Consider the following 21,187-nt stretch of genomic DNA (forward strand, 5'->3'; position numbering starts at 1 on the left):
CCAACGCAAGGCAGAGCCAGAGAGTTGTCGGACGTACCGCAGTGTCTTCCCAGCCGGCGATGCCGTCCTGCGCGGAGAGGCCGGGAGAGATGATCTCTTTGACCGAGATGACAGAGGCTACTAGGCGACGGAGCGCACGCGACGGCGGAGCTGTGAGACGGGCGACACACGGAGGAAGAAGACAGGAAAACATGAAATGGATCTGGGAGTTCTATGGATGGATTTGATGCAATTGCAGTAGGGTCGGGTTGTCAGGTCGGACGCGACGGACGTGCCCGGACACGTCCATATCCGCCTCATATTTAAATTGAAAATGGAGGTGCCGATCAACCCGAGTGTTTGACGTCGGTTTGAGAGGCACATCTGGATCAAACTTTTATGACCGGATAATAATCGGACGATATGTACGAACGTTTAAGGAGGATTCAAGGGTCCGGTTGGAGACGCTATAAACCTCAAAATTTCCTAGTAGTACGGGTGAAGAAGCATTGCTGTGGCGCGAAGTCGATTGACCGCACGCGAAAAACAAAACCGGACATGTCCCTGCGGTGCACGTAGCACGCTACCCGCTATCCGTGAACGTTGAATGCGCGATGCCGCGTCGTCCTAACCAGAAACCGAACACACAGCGCTTGCCGTCGATCCGCATCGCTCGCTCCCGCCGTCGCGCGATCCAGGCCGTCCGCCACACGTGGCGCACACGCCGCCCCGAATAAACAAACAAGGCCGTATTCCTTTGGTTTTTAAATTTTAGAAAATCACGAAGTAATCCGGCACGCAACTTCCTTCCTTCCCTACGCCTCGTGACGAGAGAGAGACCAGACCGAGGAGGGGAGGGGCGACGGAGACCGCCCCGATTCGTCGTCCACACCCATCCCCTCCCGATTCGTCGTCGCCGTGTCCGTGCCCGCCGTCCTTTATTTATTCCTCCCCGCAGCATCTGCCCCGTCGCCGCTCGCCCCGCCCCGTCCCTCCCCGCCTCCGCCGCTCCGTCTCCGTTCCTGCGGCGGCGATCGATCGATCGGGGGAGCCGCTCTCCCGGCCCAGCGGCGCCCCACGAGGTGAGTGGCCCGCTCCCACCTTCCCCGCCCGCCCGCCTCCCTCCGCTGCTGGGCTGGCTCCGCCGCGGCGCCGCTCCGAGCACCCGATTTCGACCCAGCAGCGGTGCAGTCGGGTCGGGCGTGGTGGCCTCGGGGCGCGCGCCCGCCCGCCCGCGCTTGCGTGCGCCGCTTTGCTTTCCTTTGCTTGATTGATTGCGTGCGGTGGGCTTCTCTGATGCCAGGAGCAGGGCCGGGTTTCGCTGGTTAGGTTAGCCTTGGGCGCCATTGCCGTGCTCGGAGCAGCGAATTACCGGTAGGCTGGCCACAGATGATGGATGGACTGTAGCTCTACTGTACCGTCATGTAGTGCTGCTAGTTCCCGTCGGGACCCTGTCTGTCCGATGAGGCGCGGGCACTCCTCCACACCCAAACACTTCACTTACTACTTACTACTACTACTTACTGTGTGTGTGTGGCACTACCACTGATTTGGAGGTCGGGGGTGATGATGCGAAACGAGTGCGGCCGTGTTCATTAATGGCGGCACTGCCCTGCTCAGATCCAAGGAGAGGCTCTGCTGCTGCTGCTGCTGTGCGAGACCCAGGGAACAGTGATCCGGTGGTGGTCCATCGTCTTGTTGTAATGCTATGAAGGCAGTTTGGTGGGATGCACACGGTTAGGTTAGGTAGGTGTCATTGCTCCTCTGCTGCCCTGCTTCCTCTGCTCCGACAGCTACGGATTTCTTAACGGGCAGATTTCCTGGAAGTGTACCTGGCTACTACTGCCGTTGACCACCATTTGGTTTATTCGCGGGGCTTGTACTTCAGTGGTGGTAACTGCAGCATTGTATTGCTTGCTAACAAGTACAAGTGAGGAACAGGGGAACTTGCAGGGTGCTCGGTTGCTAAAATGGGGCTGTCTAGTAGTGGGTTGTGGAATTCACTTTATCTTGTCGCCAGCAGACATGGGCCGATGGGCATCACACCACATCCATGTGTCTCCTTAGAGAAATTCTTCATGATTCAGGGCAGGGCTACTCTGTTGCTTACTGATACAGGCACATGTCACTTGTTTCACTCCCAAAAAATTCCATTGTGTTTGTGTGTCGTGCTTGATGCATTGCTAACATTAGCTAGCTTTACGGGCTATTTAGATCTTCCTGTCTGTCAAGTTTTCTTCACATTTTCCTAACAACTATATTTGCAATGAATGATGGTTTTCTGCTGAATATTCACAGGTTTAAATTGGACACATTGATGCTGTACTGTGATAGGCGGTGCCCTTGCTTGGCGACATTTGTGTTTTGTTGATCCTGAAGGCTTCCTTACTGCTCAGTCCTCTGTTTTTCCTTGCTGTGTATATCTCTTTTGAGCGGGCAATCTAGCAACAATGTCATCTCTTCAGTTATTGCAACTAACAGAGCATGGGCGGAACCTTTTTTCTTCGAGAAGGTGTGCTGATCACAACACCTTTCTTATATGTAGTTTGGTTAATCAGTTGCTAGTTCTTATCTTATGCTTCTTCCTTTCAAACCCTATTCAGGAGGACGCTTGCAGTTGTTTCTGGTGCACTGCTTGCTGGTGGAACTTTAGCATACGCGCAGACAAGTCGACGGAGGAAACATCGGGAAGAAAATCCTTGTAATGATGCAAATGTACATAGCAGGAGTGAAGAGAACATTAGTCAAAACGGTGTCGATGGTAAAGTGGTAAAAACAAGGAAAAAGAAAAATTTATTGAAATCCTTACATTTCCTGGCTGCTATTTTACTTAAGAAGATTGGTCCAAGCGGAACAAATTACCTTCTTGGCTTGATGTTAACAGCAGTAAGTGCCACAAATCTCCTGCCTGTTTCATTCTTTTGACACTGATAGTGCTTTTCTGAGTATCAGAATTTGTATGGTCCATAGGTGCTAGTTTCATTTTTTGCGATATCTTACTGGGTTGCTGATTTAGTTGCTGGCTATTTATGATAAGTTGTACCGGAGTTCAGTCATGTAGAACCTTTTTAACCAATGGACTTTCTGCAGGTGTTACGTACAGCCATTGGTCACAGATTAGCAAAAGTTCAAGGGTATTTGTTTAAATCCGCGTTTCTTCGGCGTGTTCCGACTTTCACACGCCTAATCATTGAAAATCTTCTATTATGCTTTCTTCAGTCCACGGTATATCAGACCTCAAAGTACTTGACAGGATCCTTAAGCTTGCGCTTCAAGAAAATTTTGACGGATCTCATCCATGCTGATTACTTCGAGGTAGGTATATTGAGTTATGAAGTGGAAACATCCTTTTTATTTCACACCTTCACATGTTTTTTCACTTCTTCAGTACCCAGTTATGTACTGAAAGTCTGTGTGTTCCTCTGAGATGAACCTCTATAGTTGGTAGACTTTGTAGAGCATTAGTTGTGAATTATCAGGTCAAAGAATTGCAACCAACAACTTTGCCACACACAACAGCTGAAAGAACACACATATTTTTATGGCCCATGATACCTGGTCATGCAAAAATAATGTAGCGTTGAAGTATTCTGAGGCTATCTATCTCAACTCACTTAATCCATAGAGTTAAGTGAAGCCAGTTCTTTTTGCTGCAATGCACATTAAGTGTTTTATCTACTCATCACAGCTGTTCATTACCTCTTATTGTAGAGATTGTCATGTGAAATTCAGATATCTTAATTAGTTGATAGTTTGGTCAATTGCCAAACTTTTCCTGCTTTGAACCACATATCTTCTGCAACTCATTGATTTTTCGTACTTTTGTCCAGAATATGGTCTACTACAAGATCTCACATGTAGATCATCGGATTTCAAACCCAGAGCAAAGGATTGCTAGTGATATTCCTAAGTTCTGCGCAGGACTAAGTGACCTTGTACAAGATGATCTGATTGCAGTTGCAGATGGGTTAATATACATCTGGCGCATCTGCTCTTATGCAAGTCCGAAATATGTTCTCTGGATTCTGGTAAAAATATTTCTACATAAATGACTGTTACCCTTATTGATTTGTAGTATGATGTGGAAATTCTTATGGTCAAAGACAAACGCTCCTCTATTCGGAGGACACTATGCTGCCTTAATGTTTGTGTATACTGTAATAATATTATGATAACTAGTTGCTGCTTAATTGGATACAATGTTAATAAGTAATTGCTTTCAGGCATATGTACTTGGTGCTGGTGGCACAATTAGAAAATTTTCTCCTTCTTTTGGGAAGTTGAAAGCCATGGAACAACAACTAGAAGGGGAATATCGCCAGGTTCATTCACGACTGAGAACTCATGCTGAGAGCGTGGCATTTTATGGTGGTGAGAACAGAGAAGAATCACACATTATGCAGCGGTTCCAGGCTCTTGTGCGGCACTTGAATGTTGTTCTTCATGAGAACTGGTGGTTTGGCATGATTCAAGATTTTCTTCTGAAGTATCTTGGTGCCACAGTGGGAGTTATCTTGATTGTCGAACCTTTCTTTGCGGGAGATCTTAAACCTGATACATCTACTTTAGGGCGGGCAGAGATGTTGAGCAATCTTAGATATCACACAAGCGTGATAATATCATTATTCCAGTCGCTTGGCACCCTTTCTACCAGCTCAAGACGTTTAAATCTTCTCAGGTAAATGCACCATCCATTACACCCTTGTGAGAAATGTTTGATGAGGTACCTATATGTCAAGTTGATTGCTGTAAATTGCTGTAGTTCCATAGTTGCTAAACATATAATGTTTGCATCGAGATATTGGCCATGGCTTCCATTGACGATTTGGACACAGCACCTTATAATTCTCATGACATAATTTGAATCGTATTTCGTGCATTTATTGACCTTCAAGCGCATGTTTGTTTATCTAATGGATTTATCTAGAGATTTCATCCACCATGCTTCATCAAGTAAGAATCTCTCTGGTTCTGTGCTATCCAGAATTGGTCTCTAGGGCCCTCTGAAGTAGTTTACTGTAATTAAATCGGAATGCATTAACTTCTGGCTTCTAAAAATTACATTGGCCCCAGCTATGATTGCTTCATGCATTTCTAGTATACATAAGTTTGGGACTTTTTTTATGTCTCTTATATGCTGATAAACTCTGCGCTCCGATTGACAGTGGCTATGCAGACCGTATTCACGAGTTACTGGATGTTTCACGTGAGCTATCTGGGGTTCGCGACAGGTCGATGAGTCGAAATTCCTCTGCCAAAAACTATATTAGTGAGGCAAACTATATAGAATTTTCAGGTGTCAAGGTAATTACGATGGTGGGAGTATTATGCTGATTATTTTATCCATTCTATACCAAGATATAAATAAATGTTCATTACAGGTGGTGACACCCTCTGGGAATGTCTTGGTTGATGATTTAACTCTCCGGGTGGAGTCGGGTTCTAATCTTTTGATCACTGGTAAGTGGTAACCTCTATCAAATATTTACTCTCCCAAATCTGGTTCTGAGTCATGGCTGCAATGAAAATTGAATCGATTGAATGTTTGCACCTCCATTACTAGAAGAAATGACAGTAGTTTGATTGTTCCTTCTTCCATACACGGTATCCATAAACCTGCTTCGTGCATTTGATAGGTATGGTTTAAAGTAGGATTTTGTTAACTTTTGTTCACATTCCTCATTACAATTAGTCAACCTATCTCCCTCATACAGATTGGTGTTAGTTAGTACTCCCTCTGGAAGGAAATATAAGAGCGTAGCTGATTATAGACCTTTGCCTTCAATCACCTCTCCTTCACTTGGGGAAAGCTCTTAAAACCAGTGCTTTGACCTGTAGGTGCTTGATCTTGATTTGTGGAGGCGTCACAGTTTAAATTGATCTTCTCTGTTTAGTTAAATGTTCTTTAGCTTCCTCCCACTTAAAGAAGCCTGATATTCATGTCAACTTGATTTGTGATCTAAAATTATTGCATGCAGGTTTTTGCTCCACATGCCAATCAAATTTATCTGGTCCAGTTGTTTTTCCAATTGTCAGCCTTAGATTTAAATGCTTTGTTGGCTTAGACATATTTAGGCGAGCCTTATTTTGAGAACTGCCTAGGTTGATGTCTCAAGCTCTCAGTTAAAGACCCTTGATATATATATGTATGCCTGATGCTATATTTATGTCTTCCCTGTGTCTTTTCAGTCACTTATACATGAAAATTGCAGGCATGGGAAATTAATCTTGCTATGTGTCTTTGCTGTTATTTCAGGTCCCAACGGTAGTGGAAAAAGCTCTCTTTTCCGTGTTCTTGGGGGTCTGTGGCCACTTGTATCTGGCCACATTGTCAAACCTGGTGTTGGTTCTAATCTTAACAAGGAAATATTTTATGTCCCCCAGCGACCATATACAGCTGTTGGAACACTGCGCGACCAGTTAATCTATCCACTTACAGCAGATCAGGAAACCGAACCACTTAGCTATGGTGGTATGGTGGATCTTCTAAAGAATGTAATTATACTCAAACCAATACGCTGGCCTGTTCAGCTACACCCCGTTCATTTTGTTTGTGTGCTTCTTTCTCCTGAACAAGTATTTAATAAACCTTTCTGGAGATCCTTAGTGTTATCTTTCACTTTGCAGGTTGATTTAGAATACTTGCTAGAACGCTACCCTGTCGACAAGGAAGTTAACTGGGGCGATGAGTTGTCTCTTGGTGAGCAACAGAGATTGGGAATGGCCAGATTGTTCTACCATAAGCCCAAGTTTGCCATCCTGGATGAGTGTACTAGTGCTGTGACGACTGATATGGAAGAACGTTTCTGCAATAGGGTCCGAGCAATGGGCACGTCATGCATAACAATATCTCACCGACCAGCATTAGTTGCTTTTCATGATGTCGTTTTGTCCTTGGATGGTGAAGGAGGATGGAAAGTTCAAGATAACAGGTTACATTCATGATTCTTTTCCTTGTTTTTGACGTGTTGTCTCTAGAAGGCTGAACTTTGTGTGATCCTCTTGTTTTTGTAGAAATGGCTCCTTCCTTCCTACTGAATCGGAGTTTGATGCATTGAAGTCATCAGAAACTGACCGCAAATCTGACGCACTTGCTGTTCAAAGGGCTTTCAGTGCTAATACAAAGGTAGTTAAATTTCATAGCCTGTTCTGATACTGTTGGTCTTCGTTGTGTCACTCTTTAACACATTTCATTACCAGGAAAATACTTTATCAGGCCCCAAGGACCATTCTTATTCAACACAGGTCATAGCCACTTCCCCCAATATGGAAATAGAATCCACAGAACAACCACATCTTATCCCACAATTGCAGTGCTCGCCGAGACCTTTGCCTGTTAGAGTTGCTGCAATGTCTAAAATACTGGTACACAATTACTTTTTCTAATCGATTATGGTTTTTATTAGATAGTTAATTCTAATGATTTTCTTGAATGTTTGGCAGGTTCCTAAAGTCATTGATAAGCAAGGGGCACAATTACTTGCAGTTGCACTACTAGTACTATCTCGGACTTGGATATCTGATCGTATAGCTTCACTGAACGGTTTGCTCCTTGTGTGTTTTCCTTTACTACAAGAACTGGAGCTGGCTGGTATACCATTTTTATAACATGTTGCACGCCTTGACAGGGACTAGTGTTAAGTATGTCCTGGAGCAGGACAAGGCTGCCTTCATTCGATTGATCGGGACCAGTGTAATGCAAAGTGCTGCAAATTCAATTGTGGCACCATCACTGAGGTAAGTTTGGACTTTTTGGTCCACTATTTTGAAGTGTGTTCTGAGGGAGATTTGCCGAGTGCTTGACTGCTTGTCACAACGTTTTCTCTTAGCTAAGTACCTGCACATTTTTAAAAATATTCACCAACTATTCAAATGTTTTCTCTGAAGCATTACTGTATGGTACCTCATGTGTTCTTTGCCACAAGAATGAAATTACTACTCATGGTTGCTTGTATTTAACTATTTTTAGAGTGTAAGTTCATTTTTCATAATTGATTACATGACCTGATTAAGTATTTCTTTACAGACACCTTACTTCAAAGATTGCTCTTGGATGGCGAATTCGCATGACAAACCATCTACTTGCATATTATTTGAAAAGAAATGCTTTTTACAAGGTACATTGCCTTAACAGAATGTGTAATTTGCAAGTCATTTGGTTCCATTTTGTAGCAGTGTTTTCCCCTTCAACTGTTGCTAGTATTGTTCTGTCATGATGATATTTTTCTCTTGCATAAAAACTGAGCAGTTAGACCTTTCTTGTCCAGGTATTTAATATGACAGGCACAGATATTGATGCAGACCAAAGAATAACACGTGATGTGGAGAAGTTGACCAATGATCTTGCTGGCTTAGTTACTGGAATGGTGAAACCATCAGTTGACATTCTTTGGTGAGTTCTTTGTGGCTTAATGTGTTGCTCAGGTGTTCTTTGGTCAATCAGGCTTTCATAGTTAAGCTACTGCTATTCTCCAGGTTTACATGGAGAATGAAGCTTTTATCTGGGAGAAGAGGAGTTGCTATTTTGTACGCATACATGTTGCTAGGGCTTGGTTTTCTAAGAGCCGTTTCCCCTGATTTCGGCGATCTTTCAAACCAAGAACAAGAACTTGAAAGTTCTTTCAGGTTAGTGATATAATTTGTTGGGATATTTGTGAATTTGGCTTTCTTATAGCATGATGAACTTCCAGTATTGACCTTCTAACATTTGTTCAAGGTTCATGCACTCAAGACTGCGAACACATGCTGAGTCAATTGCTTTCTTTGGTGGTGGATCAAGGGAAAGAGCTGTGAGTTATTTCTGTCACATGAAGGCTCCTTAAGATTTATGCATCTTATATGTATTGTGATTCTTGTAAACAACTAAACATTATGTTAAATTTCCTATTTATATTGTGCTACATTGAAATCCTAATTCTGAATTTCAATCGAAATGCTAAATACTGAATGACTCATGTAATCAATCACAAGCATAACTTCTGTTGAAAAAAAAGGAAAAAAACACAGGTCATGTAGTTTCCTTCATCTGCGCATCTGGAATATGATTTGTCAGTAAAAGTATATGGCCTCACATTGTCTTTTTTTCCCTTATAAATCAGATGGTTGAAGCTAAGTTCGCAACTTTGCTTAACCACTCGAAGATTCTATTGAGGAAAAGATGGCTTTATGGTATTTTTGATGATTTCGTGACGAAGCAGCTGCCTCATAATGTGACGTGGGGATTGAGTTTGTTATATGCCTTGGAACACAAGGGGGACCGAGCTTTGACTTCAGCGCAAGGTTTCAACTCTACCCTTGACAAAAATCTTGAAACTGACCCGTTTTATCGATATCTTTGCATACGGTTTTACAATATGTTCTCATGTGTTGGTTTCGAGATCTTATTGGTTGCTCTAGCCTACCCTAACTTGTTTGGCACTAAAGACTTCGTTGTTGTTTTACAATATGTCCTCATTTTGAAATTGCAGGAGAGTTAGCACATGCTCTGCGGTTCTTGGCATCTGTAGTGTCACAAAGTTTCATAGCTTTTGGTGACATTCTCGAGTTGCATAAGAAATTCCTTGAACTTTCTGGTGGTGTCAATAGGATCTTTGAACTCGAGGAGCTTCTAAAGGCATCTCAAAGCAGTAAGTTTCAATCCACTGCAAACTCTAGTGCGTCATATGCTTGAGTCAGAAATCTATGCTATTTGATATAAAATGATACTCCCTCTTTGAGCTAAGACCACGACACCTATTTTGGATCGGAGGGAGCATTGCATATCAGCAGCATAACTCCGATTTTGGTCAACCACTGTGCAATCTGCCATAAGCTCTTGAACTGAAATTATGAACACTAACCTCCCATATGATAAATTTCATGCGAGCATGTTCAGTTAGTCATAAGAGTCAACCTTCTTATATTTGTAAACTCTGTCCAACTATGTAAAACTGTAAGTGTAGTTTGTGATACAACAAATTCTTGAGTGGAGGGAAAATTGAAGTTCACTGTGTGTACCTGGAATTTCTCTACACACTCTGAAAAACTGTGTTTTAGCTGGCACGGCTGGCTACTCGATATTCTTGAGTGCAACATCTCTTGTTCTGTAAAACAATTAACTGTCCATAACTGGTTAAGAAGTACTACCAACATTGGTAGTAATTACCCATATGACATTGTTGACCACCTTGACCACAGCTGGAAATTAGTTCATCAAATTTATAAGCTGCTGAATTATTATGTTCATACTCAGTTGGTGAAGTTATCAAAGTTAAACTGTTTTTCGTCTTTTGGTATCTTGATACTATGAATTGTCCCTGAATATGATATCGTTGTTTTTCTAGATGCTGTCATGCCATCAAATGTTATCAGTGTGCCATCTGAACAAACTATTTCCTTCCGTGATGTGGATATTGTGACCCCATCGCGAAAGCTACTGGCTAGCCAATTGTCTTGTGATGTGTCTCAAGGAAAAAGCCTTCTTGTCACTGGTATGTCATCTGACCGCTTCTGCTTGACTTTTATTAAGCACCGTGTTAAACGTTGTTTTTCTAATATCTGTGATGATGTTTCCTGAAGGTCCAAATGGCAGTGGCAAAAGTTCCATTTTCAGGGTGCTCCAAAGTTTGTGGCCTGTAGCATCTGGAAGGCTCACTGTGCCATCTGAAGGGATATTTCACGTTCCTCAGCGTCCATATACTTGCCTTGGAACCTTGAGGGATCAGATCATATATCCTCTCTCACGTGAGGAGGCAGAGTTGAAGATGGTTACATTATCCAAAACAAGTAAGTGCTACCTAACTCTGCAAAGGCAAGCATCTAGCTGTCGGATTCCGCCTCTGTATTCTAACCTGCGTAACAAACATTTATAAAAACCTAGTCTAGTAAAATTCGAATGAATGCATCAATATAACTAGTTTTCTTGGATGAATTCAAAGTGGTCTGTGCTAGTTAATGGTGTTTTTAACAAAGTTTGAGCGTGTGTTGAACTTCTTCCGTATTGTTATGAGCAAGGTTTATATTGATTTTTAGTGACATGACAACATAAACCTTGTCCGTGTAGGTGACAGGTCTACACCGCTGGACGATCACCTGAGGACAATTCTAGAGAATGTTCGCTTGGTTTATCTTCTGGAAAGAGAAGGTTGGGATGCTACTCCCAATTGGGAAGACATTTTGTCCTTGGGAGAGCAGCAGAGGCTAGGCATGGTAAGTGGTTAATTACTTACAGTTTATTTCAACCTAATAATCTTCATTCCTTTCCGCAAACCAAACTGTGTATTAACTTGGAATGACTGCTTTCTTCCCAGGCTCGTCTGTTCTTTCACTCTCCTAAGTTTGGTATCCTCGACGAGTGCACCAAGTACGTGTTGAATGACAATATATTTTGTACTCCCATTTCATTTATCAATCTCTCTACTTAAAAATCTTGTATACTCACCGCAGTGCTACGAGTGTCGACGTGGAGGAGCATTTGTACAGGCTAGCAACCGACTTGGGTATAACTGTGGTCACTTCCTCCCAAGTAAGTAAATGTATTTATCAATTTATCCTCTCGAGCCTCTGGAAATTCAACACAATCACCGCAGGGAATCGGATCTGATTTCCTTGTCCCACGGGATTTTGTTTCGAGCTCCCTTGTTTTGGCCCCTCATGGTCTCGTCTTTCTGAATGTGAAACTGATGCTGAAGCCTTCACTTATCCTTTTGTTTTGCAGAGACCTGCTCTCATACCCTTCCATTCTTTGGAGCTGAAACTCATCGATGGTGAAGGAAAGTGGGAGCTGTGTTCAATCAACCACTAGTTGTCGTCATAGCCCTAATTTTTGATCGGCTTTAGTTACCATACAGTACAATAGTCACTAGGTGCTGCTTCAACAAACAGAGGAAGCACCCAATTGGAGATAGAGCAGAACAATATACAAGGGTTGTAGAAGGGAAATCCTATTTTTTTTTTTCCAAACAGGATAGCATGGTACATAATCTTGGTTCTCATTATAGAATACACAGTGAGACGATATTTGCCGCCAAAATTGAATGGCCGCAGGGTGTAGCTATTATCTGTATAAACAAGGGCACGAAGCGTGCCCTTTTGTAAATGTCAACTGGTTCAAATCCATCTTCCTGATGTTGCCTTTGTCTCCAACTCTGTGATTTTGGTTCCGCGTCGACCGAGTCGCCCGATTGATTTGCCCGATTGATTTTGGATCTCTTCTGTTCCTACGTCGATCTTGTACCGAGTTCATACCTAAAGCAAATTTCCAATGGTTTTGCAGTTCGCCGTTTAAGTAAGGTCAGTTTGTTGCAACCTGTGCATCTTTTTTCCTTGCCTGCGAAATGCTTCATTGCCGGAAAGGCAGAGGGTATGGCTGAGCATGAATACATGCAAGTTTTGTCCTAGACTATGTTTCGTCTGCAACGGGAGAAAAAAAATTCCGGATCGTCTCGGGAGCTCAACTGTTTCTTGCCAAAATTTCGCATGTTGAAAGCTCATCAACACGTACCCATAATATATAAGCTCATATATCACACCGAGGAAGAAGAATGTAGTTTGGGGTAAGCTAAGATTTTATGGGGAGGGTGAGACTTGCTGGGAGAGGAGGACGAGGAGGCCCTGCGGCCCGACGAGGATCTCGCTGAGGAAGCTGACGAGGCCGAACCAGACCACCGGCGTGACGTCGACGCCGCCCAGCGGCGGGATCACCCGGCGGGTGGCGGCGAGGATGGGCTCCGTCGGCGCGTAGGCCACCACGTAGGGGAACTTGGTCACCGGCAGCCTCGGGTACCACGACATGACGATCCGCGCCACGAACAGGAACCCCAGCGCCGACAGCGCCGGCCCCGCCACCCCGATCACCGTCTTCGCCGTCGCCGGGTCCAGCTCCCCCAGCACCGCCGCCGCCCCGTAGTAGTACGACAGCGCTGGCTCCTGCGCCGCCGGAGACGTCGCGGCGACGGCGCTGCTGCTCACGGCCGCCGCCGCCGCCGGAGACGTCGCGGCGACGGCGCTGCTGCTCACGGCCGCCGCCGCCGCCGTCGCCGCCGCCAGGGATTGGAGGTGGCCGTGGGGTCCTTTGCCCGGCTCGCTCCCGACGGCGCTACCTTCCGGCTGCCGTGTCTCGGGGTTCTGCTCGTTCGGAAAAGAAATGGGAGAGAAGCGGCGTGAGAGAGAGATGGATGATGCTCGCTCGCTCTCCATGGACACAGTAAACAATCAAGAAGAACCAACCTTGTTGCCGCCGGCGCCGAAGACGACGCAGCCCCGCCCCCGTCCCCATCCGCGCGTCGTGGACGGACCTCCCCTCGCCGGAGAGAGCAGCAAGGAGGGCTTGGGAGCCACGAGCATGGAGGCCTCCATGAGAGCCAGAGAAAAAACAGAGGAGCGTTGGGAAGCAGCAGAGGGCAGCAACCAAGGCTGGTGGCCTTCCTTTTTTCCTCGGAGGATAAGGCAGGGAAATAAAAAAGAGAGACGAAGAAGAAGGGCCGGCAAACTCCTCCTGGGCTCATTCTACCGGGCCTCCAGTGGACGGACGGCCCGGTTCGAGCTTGTTGGAGCACCCAAAAAAAACCCTACCTACGGCCCAGCAGACCGAGGCGAACTATTCTTTCCCCCTTCCCCTCCTCCACGGCAGCTTCTCCTCCTCCTCCTCGCCGGCGGCTCCCTCCACCAGCACCGGCCCCGCCGCCGCGATGCTCCGGCTCCGCTCCTCCGCCCGCCTACTCCGCAAGGTGAGCACACCACCCTCCCGCCTCTTGCGCGCTTGCTTTTAGTCGCCACGCCGCTTGCCTCACGGTTTCTCGGATGGATTGCGTTCATTGCAGCTGCGCGAGGCGTCCCGGCCGCTTGAGGTCCAAAGAGTGCCGACGACGACGACGACGCGGTGGCTCTCCGGCGCAGCCTCGGCCGCGCGCTCGACCTCGCTGCTGCGCCCCCTGCCGGGGCTCGACCTCCCGCCCTGCCTCCCCGACCAGCTCGCCCGCCTCCCCACCCGCATCACCACGCTCCCCAACGGCGTCCGCGTCGCCTCCGAGGACGTCCCGGTAACACCCACCCTCCCTCCTCCTCCTCCTTCTGACGACAAGTTCATAGCATCGTGCTCCGCTGACGCTCTATGTGGGGGTGGCTTTGTCAGGGCCCGTCGGCGTGCGTGGGGGTGTTCGTGGCGTCGGGCTCGGTCCACGAGTCGCCCGAGTCCGCCGGCGTGACGCACCTGCTGGAGAAACTGGCGTTGAAGGACACGGCGCACCGGAGCCACATGCAGATCGTGCAGGAGGTGGAGGCCACAGGGGGCAATGTCGGCGCCTCCGCCTCCAGGGAGCAGATGGTCTACAGCTACGACACGCTCAAGGCCTACATACCGCAGGCCATCGAGGTGCTCCTCGACAGTGTCCGCAACCCGCTCTTCCTCCAGGACGAAGTCGACCGGCAGGTGCGGAACGTCATCGATGCACACACAACTTATGGTTGGGTATATTGTTTGCTGTGCGCTGATTGTGGTGGTTGATTTGTTGCTTGTCTGTCAGCTGGCCCTTACTCGAGAGGAGGTCCAGGAGGTGCAGAAGAACCCTGAGAAGTTTCTTCCGGAAGTGCTTAACCTTGTTGGGTACGAGGGGGCGATCGCGAAGCCGCTGATAGCTCCTGAGGAGGCTCTTGGGATCATCAATGCCGATATTATTCAGAAGTTCTATCATGTACTGCTTCTGGCATTTGAGTTTGCATTCCTCCTCAACATGTCTTGCTGCTTGGCTGCTTGCATTTACACAGTTTTTGGTAGAACGCCCATTAACATAGAGTGAACACGTCTCAAAAGCTTTATACGATACCAGCATATGCCGGTCACTGTGTGAAGCACCCTTGCATACTTTGGTTGTTTTGCTTTGTAATACTTTCAGTTTTCTGTTGATGCAGTCCTGACAGATTCTAGATATTTACAATTTGACATTCTAGTATTCTGTTGGTCAACGCTAAAATGCAGAACTAGTTCTATTTAACCGCATAATATACCAGAATTAATTTGTTGCTGGTGATCCAGTGCCAGCAACTATGAGAGATGTTAAATTGTAATTAGGATTGTTCTAGTTTTACAGCTTCGTTTTCAGTCCATGGATTATGATTGTTTGTAGGAGCAACTGTTTCGTGCTATGCTGTTCTCACCATAGAACTGTTTTGATATTCTCTACAATGCAATGCAATGAATATGTTTTATTCAAAAGACATGAAGTGTTGCTATTTCTATAACAGGAAAACTTCACAGCTGATCGTGTGGTTCTAGCAGCGTCAGGTGTTGATCATCAGCACTTGTTAGATGTCGCAGAACCTTTGTTGTCTGATTGGCACAAGGGCCCCCCTATGGAAACACCAAAGTCTACGTATACAGGTGGTGACTTCAGACGCAAAGCAGAATCAGATGTAATATACTTTCTAATCGAGTATTCCGTTTTGAGTTTTGAGATTTCCTTATGTTCTAGCTTGAAATTTTACTCATTTCTTTGCCTGCAGATGACACATGTTGCGTTGGCTTTTGAAGTGCCAGGCGGCTGGCTTAAAGAGAGAGATGCTACGATTATGACTGTCATACAGGTATAGCTAAGGGTTGGGTATTTGGTAGTGTTGATCTAGTCTTGATTGAGATCCTCATCTTCACATTCTAATTGTTATTGCCTGAATGTTCATGCACAACAACAATAATATTTTGAAGACCTTAATGGGCGGTGGCGGCTCATTCTCCTCTGGTGGTCCCGGAAAAGGGATGCATTCACGGCTTTGTAAGTCACAAACACACTGCAATTGTTCATCACTAGTATGGTTGCCATGGTGTAAACTAATTTAATCACGGTTGTTTCAGTTACTGTTTTTTACATTTCAGAATAGTGCTGGTTGCTGAACTGTCTAGTTTATTTTTTGCAGTTTTAGTTATTTCTTGCTTCAAAGGGGGTTGAATTTTGTGGAAAAGGCTAAGTTCACTGTTGTTTCTTTGCAGACCTGAGAGTCCTAACTAAATATCACGACGTCCAAGCATTTTCAGCATTCAGTAATCTATATGATAATACTGGCCTCTTTGGTATCTATTTGACAACGGTGAGTTAATCCTTCAACGTCATTTTGTGGGCTTAAGTATTGCTTTTGCATGTTGTGCATCATGACCTTTCCTACATCTACTGACCTTCTGCTGTTGATTATGGCAAAACAAGCCATAGAACGAAGAAAAAACTCAAATGTGAATAAATATATAAACGTTTGAACATAGTTACTTGATATTTCTGGCAAAGTCTACTTGTTTTTGCTTTCTCATAGCAAAACTATGCTACCAATACCTGTGTCATTTTATAACGGTTAACTCTAGCATGAAACATAGTTATTTGATTTTTATTATTGTAATGGCACTGGCCTTGGATTTTCGTTTTCTATTGGAGTTTTAATATGATTTCTTGTCCATTTTTTATACTCCAGCCACCATATTTTGTTGCAAAGGCTGTTGATGTCGCGGTGCAGGAATTGATTGCTATTGCAACGCCTGGACAAGGTATGAGCCATTCCTTGTTTGGTAAATCTGTCTGAGGTTTCACTGAAGCTGCATGTTCTAAAATATGATTTGATTTGCATGCATTTAGTGACGGAGGTTGAGCTGAGACGTGCGAAAAACTCGACGATTTCATCCGTGTTAATGAATCTTGAATCAAGGGTATGTTTTGGAGCCACACAGAATTCTTGTTTCTTGTAATTTATCGTGTATATTTAAAAAGATTTGATATCCCTCTGTTAACTTTGTACTGCAGGTGATTGTTGCAGAAGATATAGGGCGACAGCTTTTGACTTATGGTTGCAGGTAAGTCAGTATCTTTGTCAGTTTGAACCATATTTGAGTATTTCACAAGCCTGCAATCTCGTAGAAGAAACCCATTGATCGTCCTTTTTGTTTGTTGGCATCACAACAGGAAGCCTATCGATCATTTTCTTCAGTGTATGGATGAACTGACCCTAAATGACGTCACATCGTTTTCTAAGATGTTGTTATCTTCCCAACCCACAATGGCTAGCTATGGAGACGGTACGCTCCTTGATTTCCCTCTAGGTTTCAAATATAGTTGGTAATACAAAATTTATATTCAGCTTATGAATTAATGTGAATTCCTTTGCCTGGCTTCTTGTGCAGTTGATAAAGTTCCTCCGTACGAATTTGTTAGCAAGCGGTTGCAACGTTTCCGATAGGGCGACCGAACACCATGATCTCTTGTGAAGATGAAGACATGTAGCTCTAGCCTTGATTCCAGTTCTCCTTGCATTTGGGCATGGTGCTCGGACAATCTTTTGTTTTAATACTCACTCATGTGATGAATCAGTGAGGTTAGGTTTGTAGTAGCCTAGTTCAAACAGCAGATGCTGAAGAAATTTCTCAGCTAGACAGGAATACGTTTTTTAAAAACTTGTATGCAAATTTTGTCTGCTGATCTACGTGGTCTTGTTGCCATGTTGAATGATCACTACTTATGCTGTGAGTCATGACCATAATATATAATTTATGGCCTTGAATAATGGTTACTGCATATAATTGCCAAATTCCGTCAAAAAATGATCTCTATTTTGTCTCTGCCCTAATTTTGTTGCGGAACATACCACAGGGTTTGCTAACTACTCCCTCCATTTCTAATATAAACCTTTCAATGTATTTTTGAGTGTAGATTCACTCAACTTGCTTCATATGTAGTCCATATTGAAATCTTAAAAGGGTTTATATTTAGAAACGAGGGAGTAGAAGGTTAAAATAACAATAAGAACTCTGTAAATACACAGGAAATCAAGGAATCCGTTTATCATCATCTCAAGTTTCATAAAATCCAGACATCGTTTCCAGGTTAGGTTACATATTTCAGGTGCCAAAGAACCATCAAAACAAATCCAGATGCTTGCCTACAATGACTCTCATCGCGACAAGACCCTACAGCAGGATTTTACTAACAGATCTCAGCCTGCATCGTCTGTCAATCCCACCACGCACCAGGCACCACTAATCCCATCCCGACAGTCCACCCGCACCCACCTCAGGCGCAGAGCACAATTGCTTAAGATCCGACGCGTCCATAGGGATGCCCTTCGCCTTCTTCCTCTTCTTGGTGTGATCAATCACCAGGCCTCCAAAGAATTTTCCATCGGCAGCAGTTCCCAGGGGCTTGTCCTTCGATACCGGCTCTGGAACGCTGCCGTCTCCAGAAAACATCAACTCCGCAAACGACACTTCGGTGTCATCGATTCCTCCCGCATCTTTATCTTCTTTGTTGGCAGATTTCTTCTTTTCCTTCTTGGTCTTTCCTTCGGTGTCATTGGAAGAAGCTTTGTCATGCTTGCTTTTCGGTTTGCTGCTCTTGTCCTGCTCCACGACTACCTTCTCCTTTTTCTTTTTCTTACTATCCGACAGTGCAGATTTAACTGGGGCAGCGATAGCGACAGCTGGAGGAGTATCTTTGGCTGCAGGTTCTTCATGGCTCTCCACTTGTTGCTTTGACCGTTTCCTTTTCTCCTTCTTTTTCATACTAGAGTCAACGGGATCACGATCAGGCAAGCCTTCATCCTTGTTCAGCTTACTCCCTTTCCTGGAGTTCTCATTCTGGGAGATAGAGATAGCTTCTATGGGCTTTGCATTGAATATGCGCAAGTTCGGCACAATTTTCATGACCTGAGAGAGCATTTATAAGTTACTCAAGAACTACAATACACCCTGGAAAGAAGAGAAGTAAGAGAGAGAGAGGTGACCTTTTTAGCTAGAGTGTCTTTCTCAGCAATAGGATTTCCCTGCAAATTTAGGTTCCTCAAGTAGCGCAGTTCAGAAAGAACCTAGCAACCAAACAAATGATTAGAGCAGTGTAAGCAAACCATGTGTGTTGGTGAAAGCTGATCAGATCCAAACCTTCAAATCCGACTCCCTCTCAATTAAGTTATTTCCCAAGTCAAGGTTCAAAATTTTGGTATTTTTGGCCAAGTCTGATGGAATTGTCTGCAAGTCAGAGGTAAATAAGACCATGTTAACACGTAAAAATAGCAATGAATGTACATGAGCCAATTTTTTATTTTTTTTGCCCCCCATGTACTTACAGTGATCTTATTGTGAGCAAGCCTAAGTTCCTTCAATTCCACACATGCAGCAAGAGAAGATCCAATGCTTTCTATTTCACAGTGAGACATGGATATCTGGCGGGAGTTGTAACAATAAGATAATAGTCAAATACAATTAGAAATGCTACATAACAGAACCATCAGAACATATATCATATACTCCCTCTGTCCCAAAATAAGTGACTCAGCTTTGTACTAACTTTACTTTAGTACAAAGTTGAGTCACTTATTTTGGGACGGAGGGAGTATTAAATAAGGAATAAGTACCTTTTTCATAGACTTTGCATTGACCAAAGCATCACCAAAGGTAATAACTGGATTCTTAGAGAGAACTGTGGCAGAGCAAACATTCACAATTAACTAAGTTCAGGGAGACAGAAGCATGAATCAGAATTAACAAGTTCACCGAGACAGAAAAGCATGAACCACAGTTAACAAGTTCACCGGGACAGAAAAGCATGAATCACAATTAACAAATTCACCGAGACAGAAAAGCATGAATAACAATTAACAAGTTCACCGAAACAGAAAAGCATGAATCACATATATTCCATTTGACAAGGTTGGTATTCTGTCCTTCTATTGTACTATAAAAGATACTCTTCTTTACAACAGCCAGAACCGTTTGATGTCTTCATATTATCAGCGAGAACTGAGAACTAAGATTACATCGTACATGATTTTTTTTTTTGAATGTATGCAGTGTGCTTCAGGAGAGTAAAGAAAGGGACACATGGTCCTGCAGTACACTGTACCTCTGTTCCTAAATATAAGACGTTCCACAAAAACGTCATATGCTTAGGAACAGAGGTAACAACAAATAAGTGCTATATCAAAATGCATACCAAGGGTATTCAGCTGATGATGGGGATCAAGCTTGCAGATGGAAGTAATGTTGTTGTCTGCACGAAGAATCACCAAGATCCGACATGAGTAATAAATTGAAGTAAGCTAATACCAATAGGGAAAGAAGTGCAGTTGAGAGTGTATAGCATTCATACACCACATTACCATTGAGAATCAACGCTCCCAGGCTTGTCATAGATTTGACCTCGTCAATCCTTGTCAATTTATTTTTCCCAGCATTCAGTACCTGCACAAGCCAGGATAAGAGAAACTCCCGAGCATTATGGTTCATGCATTGAGTTAAATTTCTCCCCTAAAAATTACAGTGAGCTAACATTTAATCTTGTATGGGTTCTTCAATCAGATGGAAATTCAGGGCCAGGAAAGCTTCTCACCTGTAGCTTCGACAGGACTTCGGCACCTTTCAAGCTGACAAGCTTGTTTTCGATGACCGAGAGCCATTTTAGATTGGTGCATGCGGACAATCCCTTCAACATGTAAAATATATGACCATAAGTGACAATAAGAAGACACTCAGAGGCTGAAACGAAGATAACAGCTAGAGTTTACAGTCCCATGGAACTAGCAGAGCAGCCATCATCATCATCATCATCATCCATAAGCCACAACTACTAGCTAGTAGTATGTCCCAATCCGGAGAGGTGAAATGTCGGGAAGAATGTATGTATGTATCTATCTATCTGTTTCTGTCCAGCAATCTAGGGTAGTAGAGCATACGTATGCGTGTTTGGACGGCGTGGCATTTTGAGATTGGGCGTGGGGATGTGAGAGCAGAGTAGGTACCTCGAGCGTGACGAGGCAGTTGTGGCCGAGGTCGAGGCGCTCCAGGTTCTTGAAGCTCCCCAGGCACGACACCTGCACGCCACACACAGAGCACGACGACCGAGAGGGATGAGCGAAGCCGGCGAGCCACCGTTAAACTGAAGCAGCCGAGGGAGGCGGGAGGATCCACTTACGTCTGTGAATGAGCGGTGGGAGAGGTCGAGGAAGGTGGCGAGGCAGCCGGCCGGCGCCGCCTCCCTCGCCGTCTGCTCCAGCGTCAGCCGCACCATGGCTGGCCTCCCTCTTCTTCCTCCTCCTCCTCCGCCGCCGCCGCTCTTCCAATCCAAAAGCCCAAACAAAGAAACAAAACCCTTCTTTCCTTCAGCCCCGAGATTTTCTTACCCTAGCGCCCCAACTAAAGCCCACGAAGGCCTTCAGGCCCCGCTTACAGGCGGGCCCGCCCCACCAACCAGGCCGGGCCCACCTGCCAGCG

At 44.8% G+C, this 21,187-nt stretch overlaps 4 protein-coding genes across 4 annotated transcripts; 2 read left to right on the top strand and 2 right to left on the bottom strand.

Annotated features, from left to right (window-relative positions):
• Nucleotides 1–806: 806 nt before the first annotated feature.
• Nucleotides 807–12,084, top strand: LOC123445636 (ABC transporter D family member 1-like). Its single transcript, XM_045122649.1, has 26 exons — nt 807–1,061; nt 2,278–2,491; nt 2,583–2,865; nt 3,070–3,294; nt 3,810–4,007; nt 4,203–4,657; nt 5,145–5,283; nt 5,361–5,439; nt 6,236–6,474; nt 6,607–6,911; nt 6,994–7,105; nt 7,180–7,344; nt 7,423–7,522; nt 7,608–7,716; nt 8,006–8,096; nt 8,247–8,371; nt 8,455–8,604; nt 8,696–8,768; nt 9,078–9,258; nt 9,447–9,605; nt 10,302–10,448; nt 10,537–10,743; nt 11,021–11,166; nt 11,268–11,320; nt 11,404–11,482; nt 11,675–12,084. Exons 2-26 carry the CDS (start codon nt 2,430–2,432, stop codon nt 11,759–11,761), a joined length of 3,969 nt encoding a protein of 1,322 aa, XP_044978584.1. The 5' UTR covers nt 807–1,061; nt 2,278–2,429; the 3' UTR covers nt 11,762–12,084.
• A 317-nt stretch (nt 12,085–12,401) lies between these two features.
• Nucleotides 12,402–13,491, bottom strand: LOC123445640 (ylmG homolog protein 1-1, chloroplastic). The gene is made up of 2 exons (XM_045122652.1): nt 13,186–13,491; nt 12,402–13,083 (listed from the first exon to the last, which is right to left on the bottom strand). Exons 1-2 carry the CDS (start codon nt 13,312–13,314, stop codon nt 12,526–12,528), a joined length of 687 nt encoding a protein of 228 aa, XP_044978587.1. The 5' UTR covers nt 13,315–13,491; the 3' UTR covers nt 12,402–12,525.
• A 61-nt stretch (nt 13,492–13,552) lies between these two features.
• LOC123445637 (mitochondrial-processing peptidase subunit alpha-like) lies at nt 13,553–17,848 on the top strand. The gene is made up of 13 exons (XM_045122650.1): nt 13,553–13,685; nt 13,779–13,997; nt 14,090–14,386; nt 14,481–14,648; nt 15,199–15,366; nt 15,457–15,537; nt 15,656–15,722; nt 15,938–16,035; nt 16,408–16,480; nt 16,569–16,639; nt 16,734–16,783; nt 16,893–17,005; nt 17,111–17,848. The coding sequence occupies exons 1-13, from the start codon at nt 13,647–13,649 to the stop codon at nt 17,164–17,166; spliced, it is 1,500 nt and encodes a 499-aa protein (XP_044978585.1). The 5' UTR covers nt 13,553–13,646; the 3' UTR covers nt 17,167–17,848.
• Nucleotides 17,742–21,061, bottom strand: LOC123445638 (dynein regulatory complex subunit 3). The gene is made up of 10 exons (XM_045122651.1): nt 20,889–21,061; nt 20,716–20,787; nt 20,307–20,399; nt 20,077–20,158; nt 19,911–19,967; nt 19,333–19,397; nt 19,045–19,140; nt 18,860–18,946; nt 18,706–18,786; nt 17,742–18,628 (listed from the first exon to the last, which is right to left on the bottom strand). Exons 1-10 carry the CDS (start codon nt 20,982–20,984, stop codon nt 17,963–17,965), a joined length of 1,395 nt encoding a protein of 464 aa, XP_044978586.1. The 5' UTR covers nt 20,985–21,061; the 3' UTR covers nt 17,742–17,962.
• Between the last annotated feature and the right edge of the window lie 126 nt (nt 21,062–21,187).

The sequence above is a fragment of the Hordeum vulgare genome, chromosome 3H (genome assembly GCF_904849725.1).
Source record: "Hordeum vulgare subsp. vulgare chromosome 3H, MorexV3_pseudomolecules_assembly, whole genome shotgun sequence".
Taxonomy (NCBI): domain Eukaryota; kingdom Viridiplantae; phylum Streptophyta; class Magnoliopsida; order Poales; family Poaceae; genus Hordeum; species Hordeum vulgare.